The following is a 19,474-nucleotide window of genomic DNA, read 5'->3' on the forward strand; positions in this document are numbered from 1 at the left end:
GAACGTTGTCTGACGTGCGTTATGTGGGCTAGCTAATTGCTCAATAAAAATAGGCTCATGGTACAAATTACGTTTTGGCAAATCGGGCAAGTGGCATTTTAAAATTCCCCAATTTATCAAAGTTTGCCGATTGTGTTGAGCCTGCCACAGTCAAATGCGGATGCTGAGCGAACCTTTTCAGTTATTGGCCTAAACAAGACTGACACCAGGAACAGACTGTCACTTAATGACACCCTGTGAGTGATGGGAAGTTCGGATCATTTTACTGACTCGCTTGTTCTACCTCGTTCATTAAAATGAACGAATCTTTTTTCAAGTAATTTCGTTCATTTAAGGGGCTTTAAATTTTATACTTTTAACAGCCAAATTCCCCGAACACATCCACCTACGCAATGTTGATCATATTCTGAATTAAGAAATCATTATAATGCAGTCAAAAATAATTTACAGGGAACATAAATAATTACTTTACCTTCCGAGTCTTTCGTTCATTTGTCACGTGACAGACGCATTACGGTTCATGAACGGATTGAACCCTGCTTCAGATACGAGCCTCCTGCAGAGTTGGTGAAGCAGGCCAACACTGCCACTGTGGCATAGGCTACAACAGGCCTAATGTGTGAAACTTGTGTGTACTGGTTTTCTGGGGAGGTGGAGTAACTATTATGTGTCCCTTTTGTTTTGAGATTTCTTATTGGTTTGATGTTGTTGTTTTATATGTTTGTTATTTAATCACCTCTATCTTAATTTTTTTATAGTGCAATCAATAAATTAATTGTACATTTTGAAAACACGTTTCCATTCTATTCATGAATCAGAGTTTATACTAAGTAAACAAGGACTGACATTTTTTAAATTAGGGTTAGGGTTGCCAAAAAAATTCTCCGCGCGAACGCGCGCACTGAAGTTTTACAAAGTCTCACTCCAGCCAAAGTTGGCAACCCTGTTGTCAGGGTTCTACCCTGGCAGCTTTGTCTGTGTTGTCTTTGTTTCATGTCTCTATGTTTGTGTTGTGCTTAAACACATGGCTCAGTCTTTAGCTGTGTCCCAATGTAAAGGCTGCATCCTTCGAAGGCCGCGGACTTCAAATGATGCAGCCTATGCGTCCTCCGAACGACGCATCATGTAGCCTTCCTAATTGCGCAACCAGGTGTTCCCAATTACCGCTCCAGGCGCCAAGCAACGGTGCGAGAGTATGCTGCCATCCTGACAATTCATTTGATATGCTATGGAGCCAGAATTGGCTATTGTCATTTTTATGTTTTATATTTTACTGGAGGACATGGTATTAAGGATGTTTCAGGTCATACTTTCGGCTTAGCCGAAGATTCAAATGTTCATTTATATCTTACCTTGATGCGATTTTGTAGGCTAGTGTATTCTTTTTATTATGCACATAAATGGACCATGGTAAATATATTTACACAGGTTTTCAACCCTATTTGAATATAAAACCCAGTTGAATATAAAAAGTCCAGTGCGAATGTTACTCACGCTCTTCATCGGCAGCTGTCAGTCACTGTTGCTAGGCGACAAGAGCAATCCTCCGTAGGCTAGACCGGTCCGAGCGCTTCAGATGCGCCCTTTGAAATGGGACGGAGCTGTAGTTAGCAACAATTTGTTAATATTGTGACAATAGGCCTACATTTTGTTACTTTAATTTTCAAAATAACCAGTGGTGGTATGTAAGGAACTACATACTTCGTTAATACTCGAAGTAATTTTCCCACACAGGACAGCAACACTACAAAATTGTTATTTTACAATACGATGCATTGTTTTACATTAAACTACACAAAAGTATATAGTTTAAATGTATCAACCTTGAAAATATTCAGAATATAAAATGCAACATATGCAGTAATATAAAAGCAGAACCATCATAAAAACCCTGACAAGGTTTTTTTCCTGCAGAATTCCTTTAATGTCCTTAAGGCATCAAGAGTAAAAGTAGAGTATGCAAGATAATTTTGCTTAACTAAGGTTTAAAATATATGACTAGTAGTTTTTCCCCAATGTGGTATTAGTGGTTATTAAAAGTACTTTAGTGTAATAAAGTATCTCAATATTTATTCCATGAGTCAGCCCTGCAAACCTGTTGGTAGACAACTTAGTGGATAGTGAAAATATGCAGTCAAACATTCTGAAGACCATCCCAGATGATGTCCCACCAGCAGGAGGCCTTACCAGGGTCTCTATTGTGGAGCCCATCCCGGTCCATCAGCACACCAGGGTCTCCCACTCAGCTGAATAAAAGTCTACATCATTTTTTCTAATTTTATGTACTGTAAATTTAAATGTTTATGTTGATTTTGAGATGTTTAACGTATGTTGTAAATAGTTGGGGGAAAAAAGGTATAGAAGAATTTGTTTCATGTAGAAATTATGACTGTCATTACAAAAATAAACAATGTCCATTGCAATGAATTCTCTTTTATTTACACATTTAAAGTTGCATAAAAATAAATAAATGTACAGAATTTTTTTCCTTTTAAAAAATATAAGTGAAAAAAAGTTAAACAAAAATATACTGTATATATATTTCTCAATCATTCTTTCAAGAAGAGAAAACAGCCTGTCCATCCTCTCCCTACTCTCCTGTGCTCTCCTCGCCTCTGCAGTCCCATGTCTTCTCTAATCAAGTCCAAAAACTCGTCCTCTCTGTCTCGCCTTCTTCGTGGTGCTGATGCTGGTGCGGGTGCTGGTGCTGCCCCTGGCTCTTCCTCTTCTTGGTCACACACTGCTGAACTCGGCCCTGGTGTATCCTCAGGGATTGAGGCAATGAGGACGGGGGCTGGTGCAATGCCTCTGTCCCAACACCTCATCCATGAGGACAAACCAGGGTGAAGTTTCAGCAGTGGGTTCCCACTCACACCCTCTCCTGTCCCAGGACACGTGCAATCCTAAGGCAGAGCAAATTAACCATGGCTTGTTAACAACAACAGCACAATACATTTCAGCAAAGATGTGACCTCAACTTTCTTACTTTGTATTTTTAAAATCATATTCATATTCAGAAATCATATTTATGAATACTCAAATTTGGTTAAAACCTTTGTAGACATAGCTTGCATGACAGCACTACAAAAACACATAAAAGTGAAACCCCATTGCCTTATCTACTGCTTTTCTTATGTTTGTGGGCTTTATAGGGTGAGTGATATTTCTTATTTACACAAGTTAGACAGACTAGTACAAATATTATAATACATTTTAATTAAATTTATTTAGTTTATTATTTTTTTTAATTGCAATTTAATAAATTGGACTGTCTGCTCCTTGCTCCCTGAAACAATTATTAAACTAACATTAGCACAAGTTTTGCCTCAGACCACCTGACAAATGAAGCCACGCAATGGTGACGAAGGAGTTAAGATGAAGTTTATAAGAAAGGGGGGCTCCGGCAAGATGGCGGAGTGAATAGCCGCAACGTTACGAGCTCTCGGCATCAAACCGGATTTAAAGCACATATTGGCCGCCAGCCTCTGCAAATGCAGTTGAAATAATTTACAAGAAAAGATTAACACAAACTCTCAGCGAAAGACTAAACGAACACGACTATAATGCCTAGAAAGTCCGGACAGAAGCGTCCTAACGATTCCATGTCCAACTGGGAGGGGGCTAGCTGCTTAGCTAGCGACCACGAGTATGCCAACGACGGAATGGATTGCAACCAACAAACAAGCCTCGAAGAAGAATTCCCGCCCTTGCCCATAACGCCAAGTAAGCCTCCGCTCCATAAGAAACCAACTTTTACTAGAGAAGCCGGGTTCGGCTCAGACTATGCAGTGCGCTCCTTGGCTGATCTTATTAACAACAGGAGCGACACCCTCGAAAAAATGGTGGAATCTGTACGCGGCGACATTAAAGTCTTAAATGCAAAGGTGGTTTACATTGAGAAGAGGGTGCAAAGGAACGAGGATTGAGGATTCTGCTTTGAAAACCATGAACCGGGTTAGTGAGCTGGAACGATACAGCCGCCGGTGGAACCTGCGGCTCCAAGGGCTGACAGAGGACAGGGAGGAGGATGTGCGGGCTCGAGTAACCAGTGTTTGTCAGGCGATTCTACCGGAGGAAAAGGAAAGGCTCCCTGCTGCTATAGACGTCGCGCACCGGGCGGGAAAACTTCGACAAGATCAGACGAAACCTAGAGGCGTTGTCATGAGATTTATCTCTCGAAGATACAGGGATGCAGTTTGGAAAGCAGCAAAAAACAACTCTTATCTCCAAAACAACGGTCTTCGCTTCTCAGAGGACTTAACCCAAGAGGACAGAGAGAACAGACAAAAACTGTGGCCGCACATAAAGAAAGCTCAGGGTGAAGGAAAAACGGCCTGCTTCGTGGGAGGAAAAGGATTCGTGAACGGTTCGGAAATTCATCTGTGATCTGTCAAGCTTAGATCAGAAGGTTTGCCTAAGAAGTGCCTCGTGTCCAGGTCATTCTAGGATAATTACTCTGAATTGTTTTATCTCAGGGTAAAATTTTGTGTTACTTAGATAGCAGGTGAAGTTCCTGCTGGTTAAAAAAAAAAAAAAAAAAAAGGTATAATGTTTACACGTTTCTTACTTCTACGGTTATATGATATAGCACATTATTCTTCTTTTACGTGAGTGATGTCAAGGTTATATTATGGTGCTGAGTTATAATGCTAAATATGGTGCCGATCTCGACAGCCTACTGTTACTTATCAACACTAGTAGTATTTAACCAAGGCTTATCTAAGGTTAAGTTCTTTATCTTTTATAGTTCTTATTTTTTGTCTTTATTAATGTTGTCAATTGTCTCACTAAATGCCAGGGGTCTTCGTAATAGTGTTAAGAGAAAAGCATTATTTTTGTTCGCAAAACAATTCAAATCAGACTTTATCTATTTTCAAGAATCTCACTCTAATGAGGACAATTCTAACTTTTGGAGGTCTCAATGGGGAAATACTATATGGCTCTCCCACGGAACAGAGCGTTCAGCTGGGGTAGCCTCTTTAAATAACAGGTTTAATGGAAATGTCTTGACCACACAATTGGCGCTTTTCCACTGCATGGTACGGCTCGGTACGGTTCGACTTGGCGCGGAACGGTTCGGCTCGCTTCACTTTTCCACGGCGTGGTACGACTCGACTCGGTACGGCATGGTTCGGTTCACTTTAGCTCGTTTGCTTTTCCACTGCAGTTAGTACCGCTTCAAAGTGGGTGGGACTGATCGTTAATAGTTGCCGTCTCTACTGCCATGGCATCATCATATTCAATGCGAATTTTTCATTCCGTGTCTCCCCATCCACTCCTCGGCAACCAAAGAGAGGAACGTCTGCACCTCGTCCACTGACCACGATTCAGCCATTTCTTTTTTTTAAGTTTATACTCTTTTTTTTTTTTTTTTTTAAGCAAATACTTTTAAAACAGGCGCTACAGTGTTGGCTTTGTTTTGTCTACTGGCTATTTAAATCTAGCGGGTTTAGTGTCTCGTGTCGTAAATACAATGACGCTGGTAGTGACGATTCTGTCTGACCAATCAGTGATCTGCAGTGTTTTCACGTCACATTTTAGTATCGGTACGGTACGCTTGGAACCTCAACAGAGGTGGTACCATTTAAAGCGAGCCGTACCGTACCGTACCATGCAGTGGAAATGCGCCATAAGTGAGCCGTACCGAGCCGTACCGTACCGTACCATGCAGTGGAAAAGCGCCAAAGCGCGCCGTACCGAACCGAGCCATACCGTACCATGCAGTGGAGAAGCGCCAAATGTGACCCAGACGGTCACTTTATTTGCCAAGTTATTGAACGCAATGACTCAACCTACTTAGTTTCTAATATTTATGGGTACAATACCAAGAAAGAAAATGTGAACCTTTTGTTGTCAATTGAAAACATTTTTACAGGTTGGTTGGTTAGATTCCCAAATGCGTTTATATTGTTAGGAGGTGATTTTAACATTATTCTAGACGGTTCTATAGATAAAAGTCCACCTTCTCAGCATAACAGTTCAGACTCATACTTGACTGACTTTATAAAGGCCCTTTCACACAGAGATTCCGGAAAATACACGGATAAAGTGACCCGGGATTTGACCCGGGTTCATTTGATTTTGGTTCATTCACACTGCCAGTGATTTTCCGGAATCAGAGAGCGCGTTCACACACAACCCGTGTATGTCCCGGAAAGACAGTTTGCTTATGAGCTGCGATTTCTCTCTCGAGAAACCACGCTTGTGCATTTATTTCTCTGATTCGATCATAAAATTGCGCATTTCGTACCGTTTCACAGCTGGCGAACGATCCCGGCTTCAGCGTCATCACTACGACACGGCATTATTACGGCTTTTGTTCACACAGCGCGCGTCCCGGGACTGAACACGGCAATGTTACTAGGTCCCCAACCCGGCATCGATCCCGGCATTAAACCCGGGTCGTGTTTGCGTTCACACAGAAGGCGTTCCGGCAATTTGCCGGCATTTTCCCGGGTTCAATGCGCTGTGTGAAAGGGGCTTAAGAAGATTTAAACTGATAGATATATGGAGAGAGAAGAATCCTAATAGCAGATTGTATACCTGGAGCAATAAATCAGGCTCTAGGCAATCACGACTTGACTATTGGCTTATATCTGACAGTTTAAACAAGGATTATGTTGATGTTAGCATCTGCCCTACTCCCTTAACTGATCATAAAGCCATATGCATATCTCTTAATATCTCAGCTGCTTCTACACTTGCCACACGCTCAAGCTATTGGAAGCTCAACAGTTCTGCACTGCAAAATGGGGTAGTCCAATATAAGATTAAGGATATGATTTCACTTTATTGGTCTAAAGCAAACAAAGTAAACTGTTTTGGGCTCAACTGGGACCTGCTCAAATATGAGATAGGAAAATATTTAAGAAAGTTTGGTGCTGAAACAGTCAAAGCCAGGAAAGCGGAGGAGTTAAAGATTGTCTCTAATATAACAAAATTATCCTGCAGAGATTTTGACTCCCTAACAAAGGAGGAAAAAGAAGGGTTATCTTACTCACAAATCAAACTTGATGAAGTGTATCGGCAAAAAGCAAAGGGTGCCTTTATCAGGTCTCGCTCTAAGTGGTTAGAAGGCGGCGAACAAAACTCTCGTTATTTCTTTAGTCTAGAGAAATATCGTTCCACCAACAACAGTATCAGTAAGTTGAATATTAATGGAGCTATCACTGAAGATCATCGTAAAATATCAGAGTTTTGTTCAAAATTTTATAAAGAATTGTATAGCTCTCAATTTAGCCCAACTGCGTCTGATCATTTTTTTAACTCCCTTTCAGTGAAGATAAGCGAAGTGGATAGAGAGCACTGTGACATGCCTATATCACTTGAAGAAGTACAGCAAGCTCTAAACCAACTAAAAAATAACAAATCGCCTGGGTGTGATGGGCTATCCTCCGAATTTTATAAATAACATTAGGCTCATTTTAGATATTTTAGATTACCCAGAAATGGTAGAGGAGGGTGGGCTCATGCTGTTTGTAGATTTCTACAAAGCATTTGACACCGTTGAACATCCATTCATGTTACAGTCCCTTAAAAAATTCGGTTTTGGTGAAAAGTCTTTGATTAAATGATGTTTTATTAACAAGGTTCGGGAGGAGCACGCTCAGATAATTAACACAAGTGGAGAGCACTCAGCAATCAATGGTAAGAGGTGTGTATATATACTCAGCAGTCTCACCTCATTCCGTTGACAGTTTTTGCAGCATCCCTCCACCACCCCTTCTCCACACTTCTAGTCCTAAACACTTACATACGGGGGGAGTACTCTGGGTTCGGGCCGAACTCCGAGCTCGGAGCCCTCCCTCCGGACAGCACGCCATATACGCTTTAAACTTACCCATTCAAATTATATGTAAGTGTGAACTCGTGAAAAGTCTATATAACAATAGTAATAGCTCAATTAGACTAACAGGTGGTATGTCTCCCAGATTCAATGTCTCTAGAGCAGGGGTGGGCAACTTCGGTCCTTATGGTCCACTGTCCTACAGAGTTTAGCTTCAACCCTAATCAAACACACCTGAACAAGCTAATCAAGGTCCTCAGGATTACTAGAAAATTACAGGCAGGTGATTTTTTCAGGGTTGGAGCTAAACTCTGTAGGACAGTGGCCCTCCAGGACCGAAGTTGCCCATCCCTGCTCTAGAGGCATCCGACAAGGGTGCCCGGCTTCGCCTTACCTCTTCCTATTGGTAGCCCAGCTTTTGTCTGATCATATTAAATCAAGTGAGATAAACGGCATCAATATATTAGGTAGAGAGCTTATTATATCTCAACTGGCGGACGATACCACTCTCTTTCTTAGAGATGAAAATCAAGACTCTGTTGCAATAAATACCATAGAAAAATTTTCCATGGCCTCTGGCTTAAGGCTGAATATCAATAAGTGTGAAATCATGTCTATTAAGGACTGCATGAAATCTTCCATTTGTAGTATCCCAGTCAAAAGTGAACTTGTTGGATGGACCAACAAAAAAGGACTTTATTGAACTTCAACCCTATTATTCAAAGAACCAGAAAAAAGCTGAACCAGTGGCTGTTACGGGATCTCTCCCTCAGAGGCAGAACCCTACTGTCTAAGGCAGAAGGTTTATCACGGTTAACATATCCAGCTCTATCTCTGTATGTGGACAAAAAATATATTACTGAGATTGACAAGCTACTTTTTAACTTCTTATGGAAAAATAGAACTCATCATGTGAAGAAGTCTGTTCTAACAAATGACTATGAAAAGGGTGGATTAAACTTTATCGATTTCTGTACTCTTAATAATACTTTTAAAGTAAATTGGTTGAAACATTTCTTTAAAAACCCTAATTCTATTTGGAATGTCATACCATGTCATATTCTGTCAAAACTGGGTGGGTTGAGCTATTTCTTAACCTGTAATTATAATATTGATAAAGTCCCGATAAAAATGTCATCCTTTCACCGCCAGGCCTTCCTTTCATGGTCTCTTATTTTCAAACACAACTTTTCACCCAACAAATATTACATATGGAACAACAAAGACATACTGTTTAAACACAAATCTTTATTTATTGATTACTGGTTTAATAATAACATTATTTTTGTTGACCAGTTATTTAACAGGGCTGGTTGTCTTTACTCTTATAATGAGTTTCTAGAAGAATACAAAATTCCTGTGTCTCCTGGAGATTATGCCAAAGTCTTTGGAGCAATTTCTTCTGGTGTCTGCATGCTATATAGAGCTCAACCAAGATTGGACACACAACAACTAACTTTGTTATCGCTGACTGACACTTCCGTTGGTAAGATTTGTTTTTCTTGTAACAAGAACAATAAACTAATTAGATCCCTGTTCAAAACAGATATTATCACAGTCCCATATGTGGTTATAAATTTGTGCAAAACATTGACTGGAAGAAGGTCTGGCTCTTACCCAACCGATATCTGCTGACCAACAAAATTAGAGAAATATCATTTAAAATAATTCATAAGTTTTACCCGTCTAATGATCATATTGTTAAAAAAAATTAAAAAGACATTGATGTAATGTGCACTTTCTGCTCTATGAATATTGAAACAGTTACCCATTTGTTTTGGCACTGCCCTTTTGTCCAAAATTTCTGGCATGACATTTGTAATTTTATTGCAGAAAAAATTGAGAAAGATTTCAAGTTGTTTTGGAAGGATGTTCTTTTTGGCCTTTATGACCTCAACAGAACTAAGACTAGGCCTAATGAAACTTTCATTATTAATCTCATTATTCTCTTGGCAAAATTGTACATTCATAAATGTAAGTTTGCGCATTCCAAAACATCTTTTATTGCTTTTAACAATGAGGTCAAGCAATATGCCAACACGATTAAGTATTCTCTTAATCAAAAGGCAACAAAAACTGTGAATGTTTGTAAACACTTTGATATCTTTTTGTAAATCCGTACTTCCCCTGGCAAAATGTGATGATGTGAGTCTTTTGTTTATGTTTTGTTTATGTTAAAACACCTGCAATGTTGGAAACTGCACAATATGTTATTTTTATAATGGAGATGAACGTTCCTGTAAACTGTGCAATTGTTGAATAAAGTGTCTTTAAAAAAAAAAAAAAACGTATAAGAACGTTAGAAGAAAGAAAAACTTGTGGCTTTTAACTCAGGTTTCGCTAGCTATTTGAGTAAATGAAAACATAATGCTTACATTTAAATGTGAATTTGCCGCCCACCACCGAACTCTAGGCCGTCATAAAATTTTTTAAAAAAAATGCTGTCGTCACCGGCGCGCGATGACTTATGGGTAGAATAGGGTAAGATAGTCCGCTAAGTGTCCATTTATGTATCCTTCCTTTCACGGGGAAACGAACGGTGCATTTGGCATCGCTTTAGCCTTCGTCGCGTAGCGATGACGCAACCGGCCTTCGAATACGGACTTCGGAGGATGCAGAATTGAATTGGGACAGCCTTCATCGCGCCGCGGTGACGCAATCGGCCTTCAAATGCGACCTTCGAAGTGTGCAGCCTTTGAATTGGGACGTCCTTCGTCGCGCCGCGGTGACACAATCGGCCTTCAAATACGGACTTCGGAGAATGCAGCCTTCACATTGGGACACAGCTAGCGTTTGTGTTGGCCATGTGCTCCTCTGTTTCTGCCTCCTTGTTTCCCTTTACCACACTCTCGAGTCCTCGTTTGTCTGAGAGTTGTCACCTGTTCCTCATGGACAGCAAAAACTCCAGTGTTAAATGAACTCTCCTGTGAGTTTATATGGCTCCAGACTCAAGAGTGTTAAAGTTAATGAGCTAATTAAGTGATTGATTGAGTGATGATTGAGCATTATTTAAGACACCTGATGTTAACAAGCAGAATCACTGAAGGAGAAAAAAATCACAATTTCAGTCACCATTATGGAGATCAGTGTTCAATTTAGTTGGGCAGTTGACCTTCAAATGATTATCTTTAGATTTTGCCAGATGAACAAAAAGAAAAGTTGATCAGGTGGTGTTGGTTATATTTTAACATAATCATCATTTGACCTGAATCACTGAACTCATTTAGAGCCTAATCTCTGACTTAAATGTATATTGGTCATTACAACATCACAGTAATTCTACAGATTAAATTCCAGATTTTTCAATATAATTCAAATTATTTCTTGAAAGTTGTTCTGATAAAGAAAAAGAAAATCTTTCTTTAAGGCACACACAGACATCAAGATTCAGTGTATGAATCTCAACAATGGTGACAAAAAGAATATTCAATTAGGAAAACAAGACAATTCAGATCATAATTTATTCATACCGCAATGCATGATGGGAGCCATGGATGAGTTTTGATTGGTGGCACCCAGAATGCACTGCAACATGCTTTATTATTGTCACCATTGTTGAGAATCACAGGCTGATTCTTGGTGTCAGTGTGTCCAAATAATATAAATTTTCAAAGTTCTTTGATCAGAACAACTTTCAAGAAATCTTTCTGATTACATTGAAAATGATTAATATGACATAATATTAGAATCACAGGCAGCTATAATCAACAAGGTAAACTTAACTCTCTAAATGAGATTTATGATTCAGGTCAAATTATGATTATGTCAAAACATAACCAACACCACCTGATCAACGTTTATCTTTGTGACACCTAGCTACTGTGCAAAGAAATAGCAGACAAATTCATTCATTCTGAACCAGTGTCAAAAGTGTTGAGTGCAGTGTTTATGTTGGAGGGAGTGTAATAAAGTAAACTGCAACAGAATAGTCTGGAAGGAAGGATTACAATAGATTTTTATTGAGAAACAGAATTATTTCAAGTGTGTTGGGGTTTACACGATTCTTCTTCTCGGACAAAATCCCTCCAGCCTTGGAAAAGATCCTTTCACAAGGAACAGAGGATGCAGGGGAACATAAAAATGCCAGTGCCAGCTGGTATAAATGAGGATACTGATGCTTCTGTTGAGCCCAGACAGGGGAGGATTGCCTCTTTCTTGCTGGCTCCATTGCCAGGAAAAAGGAAGAGGTCACAAAAAGCAAACAAATCCATAAAGGCAATCCAAATCAAAAAGCAGTCCATCCAAATAATCTTATCTAATTGTAGCATCTGGACCCATCAGACACACACAAATGTGACCTGATCCAGTAAAATGAGTCACAGTGACCAAAATTTCACAATTGAGATTTTGGTATTAATGGAAAGCGGAGACCATATGCTTTCAAATGATATCCTAGTCAAAGTCATACCTTGAATGGCTGTAAAGATATACACATTTGAATTATGGTCGTCTGCCCTCTTTTTCCAATTGAAAACCTGAGAAAATCGCTTTTAGAGTTTTTTGCCCGTTTTTTGTTGATATCTTTCAAAATCCATTGCATTTAAACGGATAAACTACTTATTTTACAGCTTAATATGACCAAAGACATTAATATATATAAATGCTATTAAACCAGGCTGAAGCTCAAATTATTTTAAAGTTTTTATTTGAATAAATAATTTAATAGGGACTTTTACAAAAATTTACTAAAATCAGAAAGATTGAACAGAGGTGCTACATTTTTGCTTGCGAGAGTGTGTGTGTGTGTGTGTGTGTGTGTGTGTGTGTGTGTGTGTGTGTGTGTGTGTGTGTGTGTGTGTTCTTTTGACACAAAAACATGTACTATTAAGCTATATGTACTATAAAGCAACGTATTATAGTTTCGGCCCAGATCCGGACCACATCTGGGCCGTGTGGAATCCAAGTGTACCAGATGTGGGCCGGATCTGGCCGACACTATGTTGCTGTCTGGGAAACTACAACAAAACAATCAACAGCCCAAAAAAATGGCCAAAATAAAAAACAACAAATTACTGACTGACTTAAATTACTGACTTCATAAATGTAGCATTTCCTCTTTAGATCCCAACACTTGTACAATTAAACCCATTTATTTCCTACGGAAATATAAATACTGTTCATGCAAGACAAAAAAATGTATCACAACTTGAATTATTCTACCCAGATTGCAACATTGTTTCGGCCCGGATCCGGCCCACATCTGGCACTTGTGGAATGCGGATCTGGCCCACATGCGGCGTGGAATGACGGCACTTGGGCGGTCGGACCGCTCCTGTTTGCCAGATCTAGGCCACAAGCAGGCCATAGCAATGCCACATGTCAGCCAAGAGCAAAGAAATAAACCAGAACTGGACCTTATCTGAGCCACAAAACCTGTGTCAAAATCTCCCGCCATCTATCTGTCAAACGAACACCCAGTGTCACATGCTCATAAATGGTGATTTCCTCAAAGTGAGCATGTACCCTTCACTAACAGTCCTGAGAGAGGCACTTTGTGGTTTCGTTGCTCACTTTCAGTTTCGTTTGGAACGACTGTTATTCAAGTGGCGTCGATCAGGCAGTAAATGTAAGAACGAAATATGAAAAAAATATATAATAATTACCTTTGGTAGTAATGTTATTGACCATTTTATTATATTTACATTATATTGATCATTTAAAGAGAAAACAATTCAAATAAAAAGTTTCAAAGGCATACAACAGCATAATACGGTGAATTATTGCAATCTGGGACACTTTAGACTTCTGTAGTTTATTGGCTCATGATAAAAGCTAGAATAAGATCATATTAACAGCAACATAGTGTCGGCCCAGATCTGGTACACGTGTATTCCACACAGATGTGGGCCGGATCTGGGCCGACACTATGTTGCTGTCTGAGAAGACATGAACACAATAGAGGTTTACCCAATCTGATGTTATATGTTTATTAAAGCAATACAATTTTTTGGACAGTTTTACATTTTTCTTTTATACATTTCAATTTGTGATTTTTTTTTATGTTATAGAAGATTATAAAATTAAATTAAAACCAGTTTGAATAAAATTAAATTAGCAGATTGTTTTAAAATATAGGAACCTCAATCAGAAATTTTATAATCACAATAAGATTGATTCCGTAAAATAATACAATTAAAAATATGAAAATAGAGGATTAACCCTATTTCTCACAAACCCCTTTCCTCTTCTGAGAGCATGATTGATCATTCCAGTTCTGGATGGAGTCTGAAGGATTCAGTTCAATACAGTCCTCATCGTCACCACGAGAGTTATTCGGCTCACCATTAGCCCAAAACCTGAATAAAATGTGTCCGATTTTTAATTATTCATAACCTCAACTAAACAACAAACTATTTATGAATATCACACGCAACAAATACATAAATCATAAATATCTCACCACTGCATTTCTAGAGTAAACATAAAGCAGAAGTGAAAGTGCAGAAAAGTAAAAGAGGATTTTTTTTAAGTAGAATTTATTTATAGGGACCGCCTTTTGTGGTTTTGCTGCTTGTGTTTGTGGAAAAGCTGTCATCAGCAATTTTCTGGAGGTTTAGATGTTCTTATTTTTAAAATGGGAATTAAAAAGACTAAAATAAATAAATGCACATGAATTTATGTAAGTATTTTTGCACTTACCCTTGTTTCAGTGGTGAATTATCCACCCATTTCATGATCCCCTCGTTCTCAGTATCAGACAAACCAATCCACACTTTCTCATTGATGAATGAACTTATGTGCCTCTGTGTGTGAATAAAGACAGGAATAAGTGTGATTCCTCTCATTCATTAACAGTCACTCACACAATCTCACCTGCTTCTCTAGAGTGTTGATAATGACCAGATCAGCTCCTCGATCTCTGCAGTACTGCCTGCTGTCAGACCAGCTCATCAACTCACTGGACATAAACAAGCCATCTGGACCCCACAGAAATCCTAAGATAAACACAACTTGTTCATACAGTATACATAAAAGAAAAAAAACTGAAAAAAAGAAAGAAATGTACGTACAACTAACCTCGTTTAGAAGAGCACTGAAAGTGCTGCAGTGTGACGGCTGCAATCAGAAGAATACAAAGGATCCCGAGACACACTGTGATCAACACCAAAGACCTGCTTCCTCCTGACAAAACACAGATATCAATGAATACACACAGCAAAAAGCTTATTGGCTACAAATACAGCAGGAACCAATCAGCTGTGCCCTGTAGAGATGATGTCATCGCAAGCAGATTGAGTTATGGACCATATAGAGTTTCATCACAGAACTTTGTGTATAAGGTTTTGTAAGTAAAATATTTTACTACTGTAAATTAAAGAACATATGCTGAAAAAAGTAAGAATATAAAATAATTATTTGTCAATACATTGACTATTGGTCTTGGAAAACAATGATTGAAATCTAACAGTTCTCATTTCATGAACCCAAATTAAACTCTGCTTACTGCACTTTCGGGCTCTTCCTTCATCCTGGCAGTGTCTTTGAGGTCCAGGTGTGTCCATAATATTTCTGCGATTAGAATTTTCATAGTAGCCGTCAAATTCCATTATTTGTTCTTGTGTCTTGCAGTGCGTCTAGACAGATGAGCTGTGGCTCTCAGAATGATGACTACTTTTAATAGTCCACCTTATATAGTGCTAAATTTACACAGGAAGTGATTTCATTTGACATTTGCCTTTAATGTGAATATATGGCCTTCAATGTAAATATAGACTTACTAAAACTCTCCTCAGACCCAAACTCTATGACCGTATCATCTTGTACATCCAACCACATGTGGTGAGCAAAATCCCCATCAAAATGGATTCTTTCCAGATCAGAAAAAGTCACTCATTAGTCGAAACTTCTCTATTCCTCTCTGTTTTCATAGAGTTGTCCTCATTTTAATTATCTTCACTCTTCTACACAATGGAAATGGAAATTAGAAAAATGTTGGATCTGTGCCTTTGTAACAGGCTTTTTCTTAAAATGTTTTATACTGCCTCAAGTGACTTTCTGAGAGATAAACAGATTAATTAAGCTAGAATTACAATTCCTGCAAGTCCACAAGTTCTTGAATAGACTGTCCACTGTGTGAGAATGATCTCTAGCCCCCTCTAGTGTTTAAACATAAGCACACTTTCTATCATTCAGATTTAACCGTGTTTCTTTTTTGTGACACATGAAGTCCTTTTCATTTCTTAAACTGTTTTATTTTTAGTTGCAATACTGTGGTGCTCAGTGACAGAGAGGATGATGATCAGAAGAACAGAGACATTGAATGGATGCCTTCATGTGTACATCTATTCATCTATTACTCTTTAAAAACCTAGACAGCAACATATTATAGTTTCGGCCCAGATCCGGACCACATCTGGGCTGTGTGGAATCCAAGTGTACCAGATGTGGGCCGGATCTGGCCAACACTATGTTGCTGTCTGGGAATAACCTATTATAGAGGTAGAGTGGGGGGAAACGCCTCCCACCTGTTTTTCCCAAAATAACCACTAGAGGGAGTCAAGATGCATTTTTACTGTTGCTATGCACTACGTTGACAACGGGGATATACACATCTCCATGGAGAAGAGCTGACACCAGCAACGTATTTGAAGAGAAGAGGATTACATGGTAAGTGCTTTTCAGATATTAAGTGTTTAAGAGAATATTGTTCTGCAGGATATCACAGTGATGTATGATAGATGAATAGTGAAGTCTGTAGTTTGAGAGCATATGTTATTTATAAGGAATATAATTATATTTAAAAAAAAAAAAAAAAAATTTTTAAATTCATAGCTTGTGGAGTAAATCGGCCCCTACGCTGAGAGGTAAAACGCCCACCAGGGGGCATAGTTTCTCTCTATCATAATTACTATAATAACATATTTCTCTCTATAAAATCCTTTGTTTTACACTTACTGCAGTATAACTAGGTGGTAAAATCAAAATATTTGAACAAAACATGGAAAAATTACCTCAAGTGAGCATTAGCTAGCTTGCTTGCTAACACAGTTAGCTCACTGTTTGAAGGTGGTTAGGTGACCCGATGATAAAACATAGTGGCTTTTAATGCATTTATTGAATATATTTCACTACATAAATATACAAATTTATAAGTTTAGTTTATTAGGGTTGTCTTGGTGATAGTGGTGAACAAATACATCAATTATCAACCCCATATAGGCCTAGTGTAGAAATCTCATCCTCATATATATTTTTTCTCTCCTTATAGATGCGGACATATAAAAGAAAAAGTAACCGTGATGCTTATACAGAGCAAGCTCTACAAAATGCCCTCAGAGCTATTGAAGAGGGAACTGCTTTGAAAGCTGCAGCCCATCAATTTGTAGTCCCCCCACACAGCAAAATCCCCAGTGTTAAATTAACACTCCTCAGTGTACATATGTGTCCACACTACAGAGTGTTAAAATTAACACTGAAGCAGTGTTGAAGTTAATGAGATAATTAAGTGATTAATTAAGTGATGATTGGTCATTAGTGGTGACACCTGATGATAACAAGCAGACTCACTGAAGGAAAGAGAAACAAGAACAGAAAAAAGAAACACAAGAACTACTGACTTCGAGCCATTATTGCACTTATTATTTTTCCAATTTGACTTTATTTCTTTCATACATCTACATACGGTCTTATTTAGATTTAACAGAAGTTTAGATGGTAATGTTTTATGGAATGTTTCGTTTCATGTCACCATTATGGTGGTCAGTGTTTGCTTTAGTTGGGCTCTTGACCCTTTACTTTTTAACATTAGTATTTCTCTGGCTGCTCCAACTCTGTGTTTATAAAGCATATGTGTTGTGGAAAGAGAAACTATGACTTTGGCTGTGTTTCCTGAAAGCATCGCAAGCCTAATTTGATTGTATAGACCATTTGTTGCAGTTGGTCTGCGTTCAAGTTAGGTTTAAGATGCTTTTGGAAATGCAGCCCTGGTTATGTTTTGATGATGACATTCCTAGTGACATGATTCAATGATGTTACCCATAATTATAAACTGATTATCCAAATGTTTTATTAATTTTTCACTACAGTAGTTATTTCCAGCAATGTTTTAATAATCTGAAAGTTTTAAAAATCACACACAGACATCAAGAATCTACATATGAATCTCAACAATGGTGACAATCAAACAAATGCTTAATGTTGCAGTGCATGATGGGAGCCACCAATCAGAACGCATCAATGGCTCACATCATGCATTGCAGCATGAATAAATTATGCAGCTGAATTGTCCTGTAATTTTCATTGTTTTTTCTGTTTCCTTTTATTTTGTTATTGTTTTGTTCTGACTTTAGTAGCTTGTTTTGTGATGTTCAGAGTTGATCTGTTTGTTACTAGTTTGTTTATTGACACCATTGTTGAGATTCATATGCTGATTCTTGATGTCTGTGTGTTTAAACACAATAACTTCTTTGCACAAAGTATTTTCAAAAATGTTCGTATTGCTGTTGGATCTCAGACTGTAGAATCTCAGAGCTACAATCACCAATACTAAAACAAGACATCAAGCATATAGTCAAAGATTTAGACTCTGAATGACATCAGTGAATGTGGTCACTACACTCAAAAAAATAACTCATTGGACAAACTCAATTTAATTGAGGGCAGGATTTCCATCCAATAATTATGTGTAGCCCCAACTTATAAAAAACTCATTCATGCAATGAAATGTAATTAAGTTGGTCCAACTTAATTTTGACCAACTTTAATGAGTTGGTCCAACTCAATTATGAGCAACTTAAATGAGTTGGTCCAACTCAATTTTGACCAACTTAAATGAGTTGGTCCAACTCAATTTTGACCAACTTAAATGAGTTGGTCCAACTCAATTTTGACCAACTTAAATGAGTTGGTCCAACTCAATTTTGATCAAATAGTTTAGATGAAATGGATACATTTATACAATTAGTTTAATGCTTCTTAAACTTAAATTAGAACATTTCATTGAAAAATCAATTAGGAAATCCTTATTTTGTACCCCATAGAGACAAGAGACAAACTCAAACTCAATAGTGCAATAGTTATTTAATGTGAAAAGTACTTAGAAAAATGCAAGTACACATTAAAGCCTTTATCCAAACATGTACAAATGTCTTTGTTCTGTTGAACACAAAGGAAGATATGTTAAAGAATATGGGAAACTGAACAGTTCTGGGCCACCATTGACTTCCATAGTAGGAAGAAAAAACAACAGCTATGAAAGTCAATGGTGGCCCAGAACTGTTAAGTTTCCCATATTCTTTAACACATCTTCCTTTGTGTTCAACAGAACAAATACATTTATACAGGTTTGGAACAACCCTAGGATCAGTAAATGACAGAATTTTCATTTTTGGGTGAACTATCCCTAAAGACAAGAACGACTAAGTAGAAATACACACAAAAAGCATGTAAGAAAAAGCATGTAAGAGTGTTTAAAAAAAAAAAAATGTGTGGTGTGTGTGCGTGCATAAGTATGTTAATGATTCAATATACAACGTTTTCTCAAATAATTCTCATTGTGTTCTCAAAAAAAGTGCACATCTTATGCAAACAACTTGATTTTAAGTTGCTGGATTTTTGCATTCAGCCTATGTCCATCCAAGTTCATTAGGATTTTCTGGATAAACTTGAAGGTGTACTTGAGGTTGTCAGGAAAATTAAGATCAAGAGCATAAATGAGATCGAACAGCATGATGAATGCCAGGATCACGC

At 38.2% G+C, this 19,474-nt stretch overlaps 2 protein-coding genes across 3 annotated transcripts in view; both read right to left on the reverse strand.

Annotated features, from left to right (window-relative positions):
* The window catches only part of LOC311285829 (C-type lectin domain family 4 member M-like), a 77,682-nt gene that overhangs the window by 21,893 nt on the left and 36,315 nt on the right, over positions 1–19,474 (reverse strand). Inside the window, exons 4-5 of one of the 2 annotated variants that reach the window (XM_084401640.1) lie at positions 14,426–14,529; positions 13,820–14,082 (exon numbers count right to left, since the gene is read on the reverse strand). In XM_084401640.1, the coding sequence (XP_084257766.1) occupies positions 13,947–14,082; positions 14,426–14,529 (240 nt within the window). In that variant the 3' untranslated portion in view covers positions 13,820–13,946. Of the gene's footprint in view, positions 1–13,819; positions 14,083–14,425; positions 14,530–19,474 lie in introns of those variants that run through there. The other variant, XM_084401638.1, reaches the window with a different exon arrangement.
* The window catches only part of LOC311285818 (uncharacterized protein), a 75,661-nt gene that overhangs the window by 12,009 nt on the left and 44,178 nt on the right, over positions 1–19,474 (reverse strand). The gene's annotated exons all lie outside the window — the stretch shown is intronic.

The sequence above is a fragment of the Rutilus rutilus genome (genome assembly GCF_951802725.1).
Source record: "Rutilus rutilus genome assembly, chromosome: 2".
NCBI lineage: Eukaryota > Metazoa > Chordata > Actinopteri > Cypriniformes > Leuciscidae > Rutilus > Rutilus rutilus.